Source organism: Thermobia domestica, chromosome 3 (assembly GCF_964235325.1).
Source record: "Thermobia domestica chromosome 3, izTheDome1.hap1.1, whole genome shotgun sequence".
NCBI classification, from domain to species: Eukaryota; Metazoa; Arthropoda; class Insecta; order Zygentoma; family Lepismatidae; genus Thermobia; species Thermobia domestica.
Window position 1 is genome coordinate 338,137,700 of NC_137456.1, and position 16,892 is coordinate 338,154,591.

Sequence of the window (16,892 nt, forward strand, 5' to 3'; positions counted from 1 at the left end):
CAAGATATTCTAAGCCAGAATGTGTTTGAAATAGAACGAACCAAACTCTGTTTGTAACTTGTAGCTAGATACACTCTTACATTTTTCTCACATCCGGAAAGATAAAGCTTAAATTTACGACAATTATCTCATAAAAATTACAAGATAAAAAAAATTATACGTTTCGCATTTTGAAGTTGAATGGTTCCGATTAAAAACTACAAGTCTAGAAAACGTTACGAAAAAGTTACCAATCATTCTATTTGAAATGTTATCGAACTTCGAATTTGTAATGGTAGATTTTCTGTTTCTCAATGCAAAGGATATAATTTGAAATTTTCTTATATCTATTGCGTGAGTAAAATATATATATATATATATATATATATATATATATATATATATATATATATATATAATTTTGTGCAAACTACTGTAAAAATGTCATCAGATACCAACAACGAAATTCTTTTCTTCTTCTATTTTCCATTTATTCTAAATTTTGACCTGTTATTTACGCCAATATGAAAAAAAAAAACTATCATGGAAGTGTTTCATTTTAAATAATCATATTGAAATTTCAACAATGAAACAAATTGAGTTGTTTTTCTTTTTAGAATTTGGAAAAGTGTACGAAGGCATAGGTATGAGGCATGAAAAAATTACCAATAATTCTATTAGATACACGCCTTGAATTATGAACGATTAATGGTTTATTTCTCTTTTAATATAGGGTACAATTTGAAATCACGTCAATTTTGTTAGACCAATGTAATGGGTTAATATCTTTTCTAGAATCTATAGGAGTGTAAATATCGACCTAGATATGTCACGACCTATTTCCTAGCTTTTCCTCCTTGAAGCGGGTTTCGAAACATTACGGATCATTGGCGATATTCTCAATATTAAAGAGGGAGAGTATTTCTGAGATTTGTTTTTCATATTAGAAAATAAACTGCACGCTGTGATTTCCTCAAATATTCAACGAGTATGATTATCAATATACATTTTGCAATTATATTTCTTGTGTGCTTTGTTCAAAACTAATTTAAAATAAATAATTCTTATTGCACTTGGTTAGCTAAAAATTATTATTGTGAACGGCATTAACTTCTGTTTCATTATTTCCAGTTGAAACACCAGCAGTTGCATGAAAATAATTTTTAAAAATGCTGACGAAAATGCTCCGTTTTGATTACAAAATATGTTTTTTATGTTTTTCTGTCGGTGATCCATATGCAATGGACCTCTATGGTGTAAAAGACAATAGTACTGATAACGTTACTGAGGATATCCCATTAGAACGAGTTATTCGTAGCCTCACATCAATCATAGAAAATAATGCCAAGCACGAAGTCCCTTTCTATAATTTCTTCACGTCTTATGACGTTCCTTTAGAATTAGAAGGAAAAGGCAATCGACTAACAAAACAGTAAGAGATAATCGTGTTCAACAGTGTCCTGTGACTCCACAGAAAAACTTGTTAAGGACGAAGGAGCAAAGTTTGACGCCAAAAGTGATGGTTATGTGTGCTTGGTAAGGTGGAATTAGAGTGCGTTTGTAATTGTTGGTTCAAACTGTTTTACAAACTTGCCAGTAGAATCAGTGAGGAGATACTCTAGTGTACATAAAATAAAAGTTCCAATTAGTCGACCATTTGTTATTCAAAAGTACAATGAAGGAATGGGAGGAGTTGATGTTATGGATGGTCTTCATGCATCATACACACCCAAACTCAGTTCCAAGAAATGGTGGTGGAATTTTTTCAATAATGCGCTCAATTTAGCAGTTGATTCTTCTTGGAAATTGCATTGCGAATTTAACACGAACAATGAACACACACATCTAGTTTTTGAGGGAAGTTACCATGGGTCTTCTTTGCATTGGAAACATGGCATCAGTTAGGACAGGTCCAAGATCGCATATCCCTATCGAAGCTCGAAACTCTGACACGCATTACATTGTAGATGCATCACAAGAACGATGAGTAGTGTGCACATCTAATACAAGAAAAATATGTTTTCTGTGTCAAGAGAGGTTACATCACAAGTGTTCTCCAAAGTACCATAGGTTGTAAGCATCTTTTCAAAGACCTGAAAAAAAGACTGTTAGCTTATGCTCAGCAAAATCCATGACTATAAATATACCACATTGACCTGACACCTAGTCTTCCGTTTCAGGCGCTGCTATCGGCTAAAGAATTCCACTCTCTTTCGCTAAGGATCTCTCGCTTAGCAGCTGCTGAACACTTATTGGCTAAACGCATGGGTGTCGGGGTGTGAGCTTTAGTTCGAATTTTTGCCACGGCTCAAGACATTTTGGCAGCACAATAGTATCGAATTTGAAAAACTTTTTTTGCTATTATAAGTTTTCCAATTTTCTAAAAAGTACTAGTTATATAGTTTATCAAAAAAATACAAATAAATACAGATACATATACTAAGAGTAAGTGAATTGTATGAATGGTAAATATATATCTAAAATAAAAGCTCTTAGATATTCAAGTGTACTCATACGTAAAAACGTCGAGCCCTCCAATATATATTTATCCTCATATCTACCACAAATGTAACAAGAGAAGAAACGTTAGATATATTTGAGTTTGCTCTGTGTATAAACAATGTCTTATACTTTCAAGTATTAATATATGTAATGTGTAGGGAAGATATGCAAATCGTATTTCGTATATATATATATATTTGGTCTAGGAATTAATTCGTGCGGTTGGACAAGAGATGGCGCAACGAACGGAGCGTCCCACAGTTCCGTGTATCCACACATGTGTTGCAAACCCGTGTCATCGCGTATCGTTCGTAGTATAGGGCAGTGGATTAAAGCGTCAACAACACCAGTTTGTAGTTAAGTGAACATGGCGCAATTTGTGCCTGATAAAGTGTTTTTGCGGGGTGTCCTGCTGCATTACTTTAACATGCAGAAAAGTGCGACTGAAAGTCATCGTATTTTGGTGGAAGTGTATGGTGACCATGCTCTAGCTGAGCGAACGTGTCAGAAGTGGTTTGCACGGTTTAGAAGTGGTGATTTCGGCTTGGCAGACCAAGAGCGAGCTGGACAGCCAAACAAATTTCAAGACGAAGAATTGACAGCATTGCTCGAGCAGGATTCGTGTCAAACGCAGGAACAACTTGCAGCAGCATTAGGCGTTGATCAAACAACAGTCTCCAAACGCTTGAAAGCCATGGGAATGATTCAAAAGATGTCACATTGGGTTCCACATGAATTGAAAGACAGAGACGTTGAAAGACGAAAAACCATTTGCGAATTGCTGCTTCAACGACAGAGCAGAAAGGGGTTTCTGCATCGAATTATTACGGGTGATGAGAAGTGGATCCATTACGAGAACCCTAAACGAAAAAAGGCCTGGGTGAAACCAGGTCCATCACAACCAAAACGAGATATTCACTGTGCAAAGGTTATGCTGTGCATATGGTGGGATATGAAAGGTGTGGTGTACTATGAGCTGCTGCAACCGGGTGAAACTATGAATGGAGAACGTTATCGACGACAATTAATGCGTTTGAAGCAAGCTCTGGCCAGAACACGACCAGAATGGGAGAACAGACATGATAAACTTATTGTTCAACATGATAACGCTCGCCTACATGTCGCAAAACTGGTCAAAACCTATTTAGAAAATGTCGGATGGGAAGTTTTACCCCACCCGCCGTATTCACCAGACGTTGCTCCTTCGGACTACTACTTGTTCGATTGCATGAACAACGATTTGATTGGACAGCGGTTTGCTTCTTCAGAAGATATCGAAACATGTGTCTCTGACTGGATCGCTTCCAAGGATGAGGACTTCTTTCGCCACGGAATCCGTACATTGGCTGACAGATGGGCGAAAGTGGTGGCTAGCGATGGACAATAGTTTTCTTAAGGTATTTATGTATTTTGTGTTTGTACTACAGCTTCAATGTGTGCGTACCAACCGCACGAATTAATTCCTAGACCAAATATATATATGCGTGATTTTGTGTAATGAAGCCATAGAAACGTGGACTGTGTGAAATTCATTAATGTAATTGATTAATTAAATAATTAGAGAAAGTGTTGTGAAAGTAAAACTAAGACGTTAATTCTGCAAACGCGAGGTATCAATGTACCCAAAAGGGACAATCAAATCACAAAATGTTGGCCTGTGGTACGCGACAAATCAAAACAGAAATTTAATTAGGGGTGAAAAAAGGACAGAAATTGAAAATTTTGAATAATTGGCAGCGGTGGATCCATGTCCGGTCCTTAAACGGTTAGTGAATTTGCGTGTGAAAAGTGGACTATATACCACGTGAAAGCTCCAAAGGCACAAACAGTTCCAACAACTGACTGAAGCAGAAACAGTTCCAGGAAGTGACTGAACCCATAACAACCGATTGAAGTCACTGCCCGAACCAAACTAAAATCTTGACACAATTCCAAATAATATTTTAATAGTCTAGTACATAGATATCGTAAATATCTTACTTGTAAGATAAATACGTTCATAAAAATAAATTAATCAAGATCGAACCTGTTATGCGCGGAATCATACACAAAGAAACTAGTAACCATTGTAAATGAAATGAAGTATAAATGTAATTGTCGCAGTACTAGAGAAATATCCGAGACTTAAGGGATCAACACAATTGCAAGATTTACGTTAGTAATGTCTTATATTGGAACACAAATATGGAAGAAATGACAATATATTGGAATGTTTCATACAACATCTTTACTAGCGTACAAATACACAATTCAGCATGAAAAATAATACACTTTATGCCATTTAGACTGATCTGTCCTATCCTTGTTCACATGTATATTGACCATTTGTAACAAGCCTGTTCCCTACGCAACACTTCGCTCCTTCTCCGGCCAACATGCTGCGGTTCTGCCCTGACTTACATAGCCTTACTTCTTTCTAGTGGCAAGCCAGCACAATTTGATTCGTGTCTTTTACATAATAATTCTTATCGTATACGTACACTGGAGCGCTATGATGTCAAACTATATGGATGAGTGCAACTCCGTCCCCCAAAAATGATTTTGAAAATAAAAAGAGCCGATTTTCAGCAAACGAAGTAAAATATGCAATGAGTTTATGTATAGGTTTTTCAATAAATATCAACCTTTTTTTAGTTAGACTTATGTTTTATTACTGACTTTGGAAGTCCTTCGGAAAAGTGGCGTACTCGAGATAACGTGGGGATAAAATTACAAACATCTATACGTTTGGTCCGGTATAAAAAAATCACGTTTGTTTTTCGGCCACTATATATGGAACAATATTGCAAAATACCAATATCAAAAATATCTACTAGAATTGTGTGTTTGAAATGTGTATTCAATTTTAGGTAATGATTCCTCCATTAAGATGGGTGCAAGGATAATTGGGTGGGAAGGAATTTAAAAATGGGAATATTCCCGGTTTTTTTCCCTGGCCTATAATTTCCCGGGAAGGAATTTATTTCCATTTCTTTACTTTATGTTCCAAATTATAAGAACCATATGAATAATTACTTTATTTTAATATACTATGATTTACTTCTAAGTTTTTGAAGAATTTGGAGGTTAAAAAAATTAATATTATTTGACGATACTTTATATAACTAATAATACGATTGTTTTAAGTTCCATTTCCATTTGCACTAAAAAGTAAGGTAATTGTTTACAATTGGGGGGCCAAAAGTAGCAAAAAGCAGGATGATTTATGGAAGAAATGAGTTGATAGGGATGTTAAAGTAGTCAAGAAAGTTTCGAACACATCTTTTTTAGGGCAGTAGGGAATTTATACAAAACGGAAAGGTAAATGGAAGTGATTTATGTGGGAAAAGAAAGTGAACTGTTGGTAACGAAGATAGAAAAGAACGTGCCATGCGGGGCTCTAACCCGCCTTCATTCGCTAACACTCGCTCTGCAACGCTGTCTGAATTGAATATTGGTAACGTAATTTAACGCATAAAAACATAAAAAAAACGCATCGGAATAGAATATCGCAAAAAGGTAGGTGCAAAAGCTGGCCCCCAATGCTAAATAACAGCTAAAATTAGCAAAGTACTAATTTACAAATGATGAAAAGAACCATTTTGTAAAATAATTTATAATTATGTAGAAATAGAGATGAAGTAATATTAATAAACCCTGAACCACCATTAGTAGTAGACGTCGGGCTGTCTCCTCTCTCTGACTCGAATTTCTGAAGAAGTACTAAACTCATTTTACATGTGAATTAACGTATGGAATTTCGAGAAATAGGTAGAATGATAGATCGTGTATGGCAATGTTGCGTGCTAAAATATAAAGATAAGTAAGTATCTTGCAAATTTTGTGAACATAAATATGTATGCGCAAATATTGATAAATTGGTGAGTCATGTATCTTCTAGCATTTACCCAATCTCATTGGTTTATAACATTTATAAATTTAATGTGTTTATAATATCAGTAATAGAGTCAAGTCGAGCAAATCCACTTACATATAAATTAAAACTGTTACTATATATTTTTTTCACACATATTTAATTGATAGAACATATTGTAAAAATTCATTTGTGCGTACTTTCTAGATGTAATAAAAGGCTTGTGTATAGCCCGCTCCTCCCAGTTCTTTGTCACCGGAACTGGAAGAGTCAGTACTACTACCACTGCTATTGCCAGTGCTGCTACTACTACTATTACTACAACTACTACTAATACTGCTACTACTACTACTACTGCTACTTATATCGAGAACAGATCTCAACCAACCCCTGCGGGGCTTCTAACCCGTTCCTACCACTACTACTACTACTGCTACTAACTGCCACTACTACTACTACAATTGCTACTTACTACTACTACTACTACTACTACCGCTACTACAACTACTACTAGTTATAATAAAAGAGCTTCCTTACCGCTCATTATGAACTAGTATGAATCGTTAAAATCACTATAATTTGTTAAAAATCACTGGGGGGATCGGGCTATACTCAATCCTAATAAAATGTTAATAAAGTAACATAGTACCGTTCAGAATATACATTTTAAAGAATCCTCTGTGGACAACAGTAATAATATGCTGTGATATAATAAAATTAACTCAACTTTGAAATCATAATATAGTAATAGAATGCAATTTTCTTTCTGATTGTACATAAATTCCCGGATAATTTCCCATTTTGGGAATCTTCCCGAAAAATATCTTCCCGGGAATTTACCCATCACTAGGGTGCACTCAATTGTGTTTGTGGGTACAACTAGTCTACGTGTGCCGCGCCACTTCCAAACTGTTGATTATTAATTTACGTTAGACGTAGGACTACCTCCCGTAACTATTTCTCGAAAAGTATTCCTTACAACTATAAAATTTCGTACCCATGTATCTGTATTATCAATCTGAACCAGTTATTGTACATAAAATTTAACATTACCTTTCTGTCCCAACTGAATTTGAACTACTTGTAGTTAATTGCTTGTAGTCATCACAGTAAGAAGCGCAAGTCTCTTCAACCTCTACTTTTCTTAGTGTTTCTATATTATTTTCAAAGGCAGGGTCTTTTACTGCAAATTCAGATTCCATCATACCAATGTTTAATTTGACATCCGAAGAATACATAGCTACATCTTTCTCTCTTGTTTGCTCTCCTTCGGTTGAAGATAATATTAATTCTTTGCTGTCAGTTATCATTTCGTATGTCCATCCTTTCCCTTCGAGTGGATCTTCCTGAGGAAAACCATAATCAATTTCTTCTTTGTACAAAAATTCCAACTTAACAGATGCTTCACCATCCATTATGGCTACAAATTTAATACGAACTTGCAACTGTGCTTGATACTTCCATTTTATTTTATGGTGCATGTGTTAATGAACTGGCTTACAAGAACGTTCATAATAGCAATTTTATACTTGCAATCAAACATGCAATCACATCTACAGAGTAATTACTCCAGTGTTGCCAGTGTCCTTAACTCGAGAAGTCACTACTGGGCCGCCAAAATTCCGCCACGTTCCGCTACCCTTACTGAATTCCGCTATTTTTCACTGCATTATCAAATTAAACATAAATGGTTAAAAAAGAAAAAAAAGAAAGAAAAGAACGCTGTTAACAAAAGTGCAAAATATTTCACAAATTAATACTAGGACTAAATTCTAAACGGAAACCCTGATTTAGTACTTCACTAAATTTCATGAATTAAAAAAAAATAATTTCAGTTTTTTTTTTTTTTTGAGTTAATATTATTAAAGTAAGGGTCACGGTCAATACTTACCATTCTTTTATTATAATTTTGTTTATTAACATATTAAGGAGAAGCGGATGCTCAGTGGTAGATCGTTCAGCTCGGTCCCTGGTTCGATCTCAGCTCGTGCCGTGTGGACGTTGTGGTGGACAAACGCCGTGCTTGTGTGTATTCTGGTGCTCTCCGGTTTTCTTCCACCTTCTTCATTCCACCATTTCTCATAATCACCGTATCTTTTAGTCTAACTGGCATAATCGAGGAACGTAAAACTCAAAGGGCCTTATACAGAGTCGTTTTGAGCGCGATTAGTGTCATACTAAAGAGTTCGACTAACATCAGTAGCAGTAGTCAGTGTTTTAGTATGACGCTAATCATACTTCGAAACGTCTCTGTGTAACTGTACCAAAATTCTGCTTATAATATTTTTCGTATAAACGCAAATTCTGCGTTAGAGCGTTATGTGACGTTCGTCTGAATTCGTACACTTTGTGCAGTGTATGCTTCTTGTTGATTGTGCTGCCGCCTAGTGGTGTTAAAAGACAGGATAGAAGAAGAGGAAGAGGAAAGTTATGAGAGGACAACTAGTTTTTCGTTGTGTTGTGTTGGTGTGTGTGAATGTGAGTGACTCAGCTATTTTGCTGATCACTACATTATCTCGTCCTCAAACGTTTTTTTTTTTAAGTGGAATATTAGTTACCTTGTAATTTAGAAATCCATCACTGTCTTCGACTATGTAGAAATTATTAACGAAAACAGTATTATTAATTTGAACATTTTGGCAATTCTTATGCAACTCATTATCAAAACAAATTAGCCCCAAGTGGTATTTTATAACAACGAGGGGGCGTGTTGGAGACTAAAAAGAAAACACAAAGGACTTGGAAGGTGGTACTAAAACGCAACGGACATGTAGTAAGCGACCAACACAAAAATATATCAAAACTAGTCAACTCTTTATCAAAAACCACGACATAATGTCATCAATGTGTTCACTTGGAATGACTGTCTGCTAAATTCTCAATATTGGAAGAAAGGACGATCTTGGTGAATGGATTCGACGGATATATAGTGTTCCAACTTAAAATGTGATCACGTCTTTCATCAAGCCATGGCGGACAATATAATGAAGTGAGTAATAAAAGTGCACTTACGAACTCATTACGTAAATGGGGCGAATAATGTAAGGGAAAGTTTGTTTATCTCAGGTACGTTTATTCATTTTAAATAAATGGCACAATAAGATATAAATTTGTCAGTTTTTCTTTTACAGATTGCATGACGTAATAAGAACGTGATTGTTGGATAACCTGTGTTCGGTTCTTGAAAGTAGGTGATGCTCTCGTCTATTTTCGCAATACGCCTTAGGTCTTCGCCCAGGTGATTTCCGTCCGAATCTGGACCGTAACGGTGAGGTGTATCGCACCTTCCTTGAACGATCGTCGTGGGGATGAACTTTCCGTTCCCGTGAATAAAATAGTGCAAAGCTGTATTATTTGCGGGCAGGGAGTAGGGAGTTTTCACGGAGGCCGGTTAAGGATGGTGTGCATCCTGCAGCGCAATGCTGCTAGAACCCCGGAACCGTAATAGAATGGCTGAGCCCTTCACAGGGACCAAAGTCTCAATTGAAAAGGTACACGGATCGAACCCTTCACCGTAATAGAATGGCGTTTCCCTCCAGGGACGGATCAATTAATAATAATTCACGTTTTTATTAATTGATTCGTAACGGATGTAACATCTGGGAGAAGATCTAGGTGTAATATTTGACAGGTTTTATTTCTCATGATATGCTATATGCGCTAACTTAAAGATATTATTGGTGTTTGTTGTGTTTGCATATTTGTAATTGGTAATCATGGCAGAAAGTAAAAATATAAGCTTGCAAACTTTGCTTGAAGCTATTAATAAAGTTCATGATACTGTAAATGACACCAAACAACTAATACAATCATTTAATGGTACTGTTAGCGATACTAAAGAACAAATGCAATCACTTAATGGTACTTTTAATGACACTAAGCAATCATTTATTGGTGTTGTGAATGATATCAAACAGCGACTTAATGAGGCAAACAGTGAAATTCACCAACAAGTGGAAAAATGTCATAATAAAATTAACCAACAGTTAGAAAAATGTTTTGACGGTATTACAATTGGACTATCAACATTACGAGAATCCTCTGTTGAATTGAAAAAGAGCTTAGAAAGAAGTGTAGACAAAATCAATCGTGCGGGCTCAGATAGTGTTAAGCGATTTTCCATACAGTTAAATGATAAGTTTGAGTCACAAGAGAAAGAAAGTAATCAAGTAAATAGTGTTGAAGTTATTAGTACTTGCACAGGTAAAGAATATGCGAACACTCCTAGTCTAGCTATTGACGAAAGTTTTCGTTGTCAGATTGCTGTAGCAGACACACCTAGTCTGAAAATAGTTGAAAAGCGACAGGTAAGAGAAAATTGTGTATTGTGTGAAGGGTTGAATAACATTCACGAGCTGTGTGCATACCGTTTGGCGAAGAACAGCACTAATGTCGTCGTTTATTGTAATGAAATTCGAGGCAAAGAGACCTCAATGCGCGTTGGTAGCTTGTTATCGCAAACACTTGAAAGTGTGTTAGGTAGTGTACCGCTTAGTAAATTAGAATGTATTCCCGTCCGCACTAGTTGCTTTTACTTTGTTAAGGTAACGATTGTTAAACTAGGTCATGTTGAAAGTAATCTGCACTGTTGTGAGTTAGTAGTCAGTCAAGTACAAGTTAAGGAAATCCAACGAATAACTTTCTTTGTACTCGTATGCACGATGTCTGTACATTCAAAAATTAAAAATAATGGTTCTGTGTTCAGTAAGTTTCCCAATTGTAGTAACAATTTTGTCTCATGGAAAGAAAAAAGCCTAGTTTGTTGTGAAATTTTCAGTAGTGTAAAGCATATGTGCAGTAAACTTGTCGAAAATCGTACTCATTTATTAGCTTACAGTAAAAAGAGTAAGAAAAACAAACGAAAGTTGCATAAAGTCCGTAAGAAAGTGAAAAAATTATTCCGCTTATTGCATAACTTTCATAAATTTTCAAACAAGGTCCTGCGTTCCAATCTTAAAAGTAGATTTGAATACCATCGTAGTGTAATGATAGAACATGGTACACGCAAAAATGATTCTGCTTATGTTTCTGAATTGGCTTCCGAAAGTTGTGGTACGAATGACAGTAATTTGAAATCTAGCGATCATAGTAGATCATTAAGTATTGAATCAGCTGTTGAATCAGGTGCAAACCGCAGATCATTTGTAAACGGTAAGAATTGTAAAGTTTTTCAGAAAATGTCCGTTAGGTTATTGAATAAATCACATGCACTGGTGAGAACCAAAAGTAAATGTAAATGCAACACGAAATGTAGGTCAAAAATGCTTGGCAATGAAAAACCGTATGTTAATCGCGTCAGTACAATGAAAAAACCCAAACATGCAGGTGCGTCAAAAAACCGATCTAAAATGAAAAGTAAAATTAGTGATCGATCAAAATTTCGAAAAACGCTAGTAAAGCGTGTTAAAAGTCTTCGAAAAAATAGAAAAAATTGTGAAGATTGTGGTACAGTTCAAAAGTTAGTGAATCAATCTTCTAGCATGAATCAGTGTTTTACTTCACAACTTGGTATGCGATCCAAGCATCGACACAGTGTTGCTATAATGAATGAAAACTTAAAAAATGCAAAATTTATTGTTAATAAAGTGAAAATCAAGCAGTTTAGTGTGTTAAAATGCAAAAGAAAAAGCAATATTTTGTGCAATGTTGCCATCTGTAGCGTTGAAAAACAAAGTGCACGCATAAATATTGTGTGTTCTGAAAGTAAAGCTGTGATTAGAAACCACTTAATCATTTGCGATTTTACGTACATGATGTTTTGGCAAATGAAGCCGTACAAAATTACTTCTGAGTTAGAGAAACCAAAAGTAGGCGTAGGTTAAATACATTGTTACCTTCCGCCGGATTGTTTATTCGTAATATATGATATTTGCAATGATTTTGGAATTGTCAAAATTTGTAAAAGTTGTTTATAAAGGTCCACTGTTTTGTAAAAATAAAATTTCAGACAAAGTTTTTGAGCTTGTAGATCCTTTAACTGGAGAATCTTGTGGCGTACATTCTATTGATCGTATGAGAGTGTGGAGACCCACTCTAAAAACTAGGAACATCTGGTTAGAATTAGCTAAGAAACATATTCATGAAAAAGAATTTGATTCTGTTAAAGAAAATAGTGAAAAAACCGATTCTTGTGAGCCAGAAACTTTAGTAAATGTAAATTCTTTGAATATAACGAAAGTTAGTTTGTCTGTTTTCAACGAGAGCGAAAGTAATAAGTTTAATGTTCAGTTGTTGTTGAAAGAACTATTGAAATGTGATACATATTTGCAATATTTAAACGACAAGCTAGATTGTCGGTATCGTACTCTTGTGTTGGCTTTAAATCATTTGCTGAATCCTAAGCTAAACAGACGTGACATGTAAAAAAAAAAAAAAAAAAAAAACTCGTTTACATGAATAATTGTATTGTCTTGTTGATGCTTTGTGATAAGTTATCAAGACTAACTATAAAATTTTAAAACACCTAATGTACGAGGTGAATTGTATAGCATTCATGTGTTATTAAGAATATAAACGATAATATGCTCTGATGTAGTCAGAGTAAGAGTAAGTTTTTATGTGTCAGTGGAACACTGTGACACGAGAATTGAATTATGAATGGCAACCTCCCCCCCCTTTCATTTATTTTTAACCTTTGGGTACATTTTTCTATGTTGCTTTATATTCCTACCTCACTAGAAGGTCTTGTTGCCATTCCAAAGGGGTGGGATGATAATATAAATGTATAATGGGGAAGGGAGACTTAAAAACTTAAGTGGATAGGCGCTTATTAGCGTAAAAGTGTGGCAGACTTACTTCTATCCGGCCTCACTCTTATTGTTACAGTACAATAGAGTGGTAATAAATTTGTTTCGTGTAGTTAGTTTGTTTAAATGATGTGTAATCCTTGTATTTGTGAATAACAATTTTGTTTTTGTGACTTTTTTGTCAGAATAGCTTGAGGAACGCAAGTATGTTTTGTCATTTATGCAATTTAAATATGATGTGTGAAGAATAAGTTTGTTCGTTTACTTTTGTGGAATATTGAAATATATTATTCAAATAATATTTGTTTTATCTATTTGTTGAAAAGTTGAGTTGTCCATGATAATTATTTGTTCGTGTTCTATAGTTTTCGTATAATATCGTAAAGTAAGTAATGTGAATATTTTACTTCTAAATAATGCCATGATTTCATATAATGTTTGTGTTAATTTTCAATGGTAAGAGCGCATATAGCAATATAGTAATTTGTATATTAAAGGTATATCATGAGAATTATTTGAATATTAATTGTGAGTCATGCACTTATAAATGTTTAATTTAGTAGCAGTGCCGAATGTAAAAAAAAAAAAAAAAAAAAAAGAACTTTAAAGACTTTACATATTAAAGCCCCATGAAACTTTTATGTAAGAGTACAAATGCCCCACGCGTTTGTCGTTTTTCTACGTTAAATGAAACTTAATGAAACTTTTTCATCTGATGAAGTGTAACTCGGCGAAAGTTCTTATAAACTTCATTGTGAACTAATGCTCGTGTTCACTTTGGAACAGTGGTGAGTGTTGAAGTGGAATTATAGTCAGGGTTCTTGAACGTTTACCATTATCCAATGGCGCACGTACATTCCTTTCGACCGCCAATGTAACTGTACCAAAATTCTGCTTATAATATTTTTCGTATAAACGCAAATTCTGCGTTAGAGCGTTATGTGACGTTCGTCTGAATTCGTACACTTTGTGCAGTGTATGCTTCTTGTTGATTGTGCTGCCGCCTAGTGGTGTTAAAAGACAGGATAGAAGAAGAGGAAGAGGAAAGTTATGAGAGGACAACTAGTTTTTCGTTGTGTTGTGTTGGTGTGTGTGAATGTGAGTGACTCAGCTATTTTGCTGATCACTACATTATCTCGTCCTCAAACTTTTTTTTTTAAGTGGAATATTAGTTACCTTGTAATTTAGAAATCCATCACTGTCTTCGAATATGTAGAAATTATTAACGAAAACAGTATTATTAATTTGAACATTTTGGCAATTCTTATGCAACTCATTATCAAAACAAATTAGCCCCAAGTGGTATTTTATAACAACGAGGGGGCGTGTTGGAGACTAAAAAGAAAACACAAAGGACTTGGAAGGTGGTACTAAAACGCAACGGACATGTAGTAAGCGACCAACACAAAAATATATCAAAACTAGTCAACTCTTTATCAAAAACCACGACATAATGTCATCAATGTGTTCACTTGGAATGACTGTCTGCTAAATTCTCAATATTGGAAGAAAGGACGATCTTGGTGAGTGGATTCGACGGATATATAGTGTTCCAACTTAAAATGTGATCACGTCTTTCATCAAGCCATGGCGGACAATATAATGAAGTGAGTAATAAAAGTGCACTTACGAACTCATTACGTAAATGGGGCGAATAATGTAAGGGAAAGTTTGTTTATCTCAGGTACGTTTATTCATTTTAAATAAATGGCACAATAAGATATAAATTTGTCAGTTTTTCTTTTACAGATTGCATGACGTAATAAGAACGTGATTGTTGGATAACCTGTGTTCGGTTCTTGAAAGTAGGTGATGCTCTCGTCTATTTTCGCAATACGAATTAGGTCTTCGCCCAGGTGATTTCCGTCCGAATCTGGACCGTAACGGTGAGGTGTATCGCACCTTCCTTGAACGATCGTCGTGGGGATGAACTTTCCGTTCCCGTGAATAAAATAGTGCAAAGCTGTATTATTTGCGGGCAGGGAGTAGGGAGTTCTTCACGGAGGCCGGTTAAGGATGGTGTGCATCCTGCAGCGCAATGCTGCTAGAACCCCGGAACCGTAATATCTGCATAATGCGGAATGATTTCATTTCATTTTATACTAACGTATTAACATTATGTAACATCAGTTGTAATTGTAAACATCTTTTTCTTCTAAAAATAGAAGAAATGAAAGAAAAGGGACACATATCTTCTATTCTTACTGCGTACAATAACTTCTAAATTATAATGTAAGAATAATTACAATAATGTCACTTGACATGAATTAAACAAAGATTAGCGTGCAAATAATGTCGATACATGTATCAAATATAAAATTTATAAAATGTTTCATTACAATTATTTTTAAAAAAAGAAGTTTTTTCGTTAATCCTACTTTGTTTTTAATTTCTCTCCCCAAGAAACTACTATAAAATACTATTTAACTTCATAAAAAATTCTATACTTTTGTCTCAATAGTACTTATACCTTACAACAAGTGAACCCTCTTTCCCCAAAACAATACTCTGATTAAGGCTTGACCAGCACTAAATGCAGAAGATAGATTTGGCCTTATGCAGAATCGTTTTGACGTATGATTAGCGAAATACTTAAAGCCTGATTATTGCAGGAAATATGTTAGTTGATCTCTTTAGTGTGACACTAATCAAGCGTCAGAACAACTCTGCATAAAGCCCAAATTGATTAAATTTTGTCACATGTTTTCTAACCTAATATAAATGTTTTGTAATAACCTAATTTCTTAACTTTTTTCAAGCTATGGCGGAAAATTCGAAGTTTTAAGATAGATTGTCAAAAGTAGCTACATTTTCCATATTTTTCGTCCGTCGCCAATTTGTCGCCAGGGCAACCAAATCTTTCTATGTTGGTCACCATCGGTTCCATCGAAAAGTGGCCAACTTACAGAAAATAAGTGTGCTTTGTGTATTTTTAGAATAGCATTTCTAGTATTACTTGATTGTAAAATTTTAACAAGCAGTGGCACAACAGCTACTTATAAATAATGTATATAGAGTAGTCATAAAAATATACAACACTAGAAAATACTACTATAGTTTGTTTAATATATATGCATACCTTTCTCTTCCTGAAATCTTCTCTAGTACATTGGATTATTCGGATTGAAAACCAATAACACAAACAACCATGAAATAGAAGCATATGTACGCAGTTTATTGAAAATGATATTATAGGACACTGAGTTATTCAGATTGAGTTGAGTTGATTTTGAGTTTAACGTCCCGTTCAGCAGCGAAGCTATATGAGACGTGGACCTACTGATTAACGTGGAATCCGAACCACATGAGCTCCGGCCGGGAATCGATCCCGGGTCTTCCGCGCCAAAGACGCGTGCGCTAACACCTTAGCCACGGAGGAGCTCAGTTATTCAGATTGAAAACAAAAAAAAGCTAAGTCATAAATTGAGAAATTCATATGCAATTTATATGACATCTTTTCAGTTGTTACCGAATGGTGGTTCATTCTACACGTATTTTTTGTATTCTTCTTGGCAGATATGCACAATCTACTATTGTAGTTAACTACCTCTTGTTAATCGGCTAGAAGTGTTTCCGTCGGAGCAAAAGATGTTTTGAGAAAATCTAGAGGGAATTCATATCTCATAATCTCCGCTATCTTTTGACAAGCCGACAAGTACCAATAGTTGAGAATTGAGATGGTTAGCTTTAACCCTGGGAATTTTCCGGAATTACTAAAGCTCCCCACTGATGAGAGGAGCTGATATAGCTAATTGTTTTATCAAAACAGACCGAGTAAGTCAAATACGTACAACCATTTCCTGAATTCCTGT

The 16,892-nt window shown here is 35.1% G+C and overlaps 2 protein-coding genes across 7 annotated transcripts in view; one reads left to right on the forward strand and one right to left on the reverse strand.

Moving 5' to 3' along the window:
- LOC145681246 (uncharacterized) overlaps nucleotides 1-7,963 on the reverse strand; it is a 29,794-nt gene extending 21,831 nt beyond the window's left edge. For 3 of the 6 annotated variants that reach the window (XR_014130749.1, XR_014130750.1, XM_081752804.1), the window contains exon 1: nucleotides 7,388-7,961. Coding sequence is in view for 3 of the 6 variants with exons in the window: in XM_081752804.1 (XP_081608930.1) it covers nucleotides 7,388-7,815 (428 nt within the window). In the remaining 3 variants the exon portion in view is untranslated. Of the gene's footprint in view, nucleotides 1-7,387 lie in introns of all 6 variants that reach the window. The other 3 variants (XR_014130751.1, XM_081752805.1, XM_081752806.1) reach the window with 3 other exon arrangements.
- A 635-nt stretch (nucleotides 7,964-8,598) lies between these two features.
- On the forward strand, nucleotides 8,599-15,357 carry LOC145681247 (uncharacterized). The gene is made up of 2 exons (XM_081752807.1): nucleotides 8,599-9,701; nucleotides 9,856-15,357. The coding sequence occupies exon 2, from the start codon at nucleotides 10,051-10,053 to the stop codon at nucleotides 12,154-12,156; it is 2,106 nt and encodes a 701-aa protein (XP_081608933.1). The 5' UTR covers nucleotides 8,599-9,701; nucleotides 9,856-10,050; the 3' UTR covers nucleotides 12,157-15,357.
- The last annotated feature ends 1,535 nt before the right edge of the window (nucleotides 15,358-16,892 follow it).

Bases quoted from the DNA above. Each gene is read 5' to 3' on its own strand.
- LOC145681247 (XM_081752807.1), top strand. From the start codon at position 10,051: ATGGCAGAAAGTAAAAATATAAGCTTGCAAACTTTGCTTGAAGCTATT.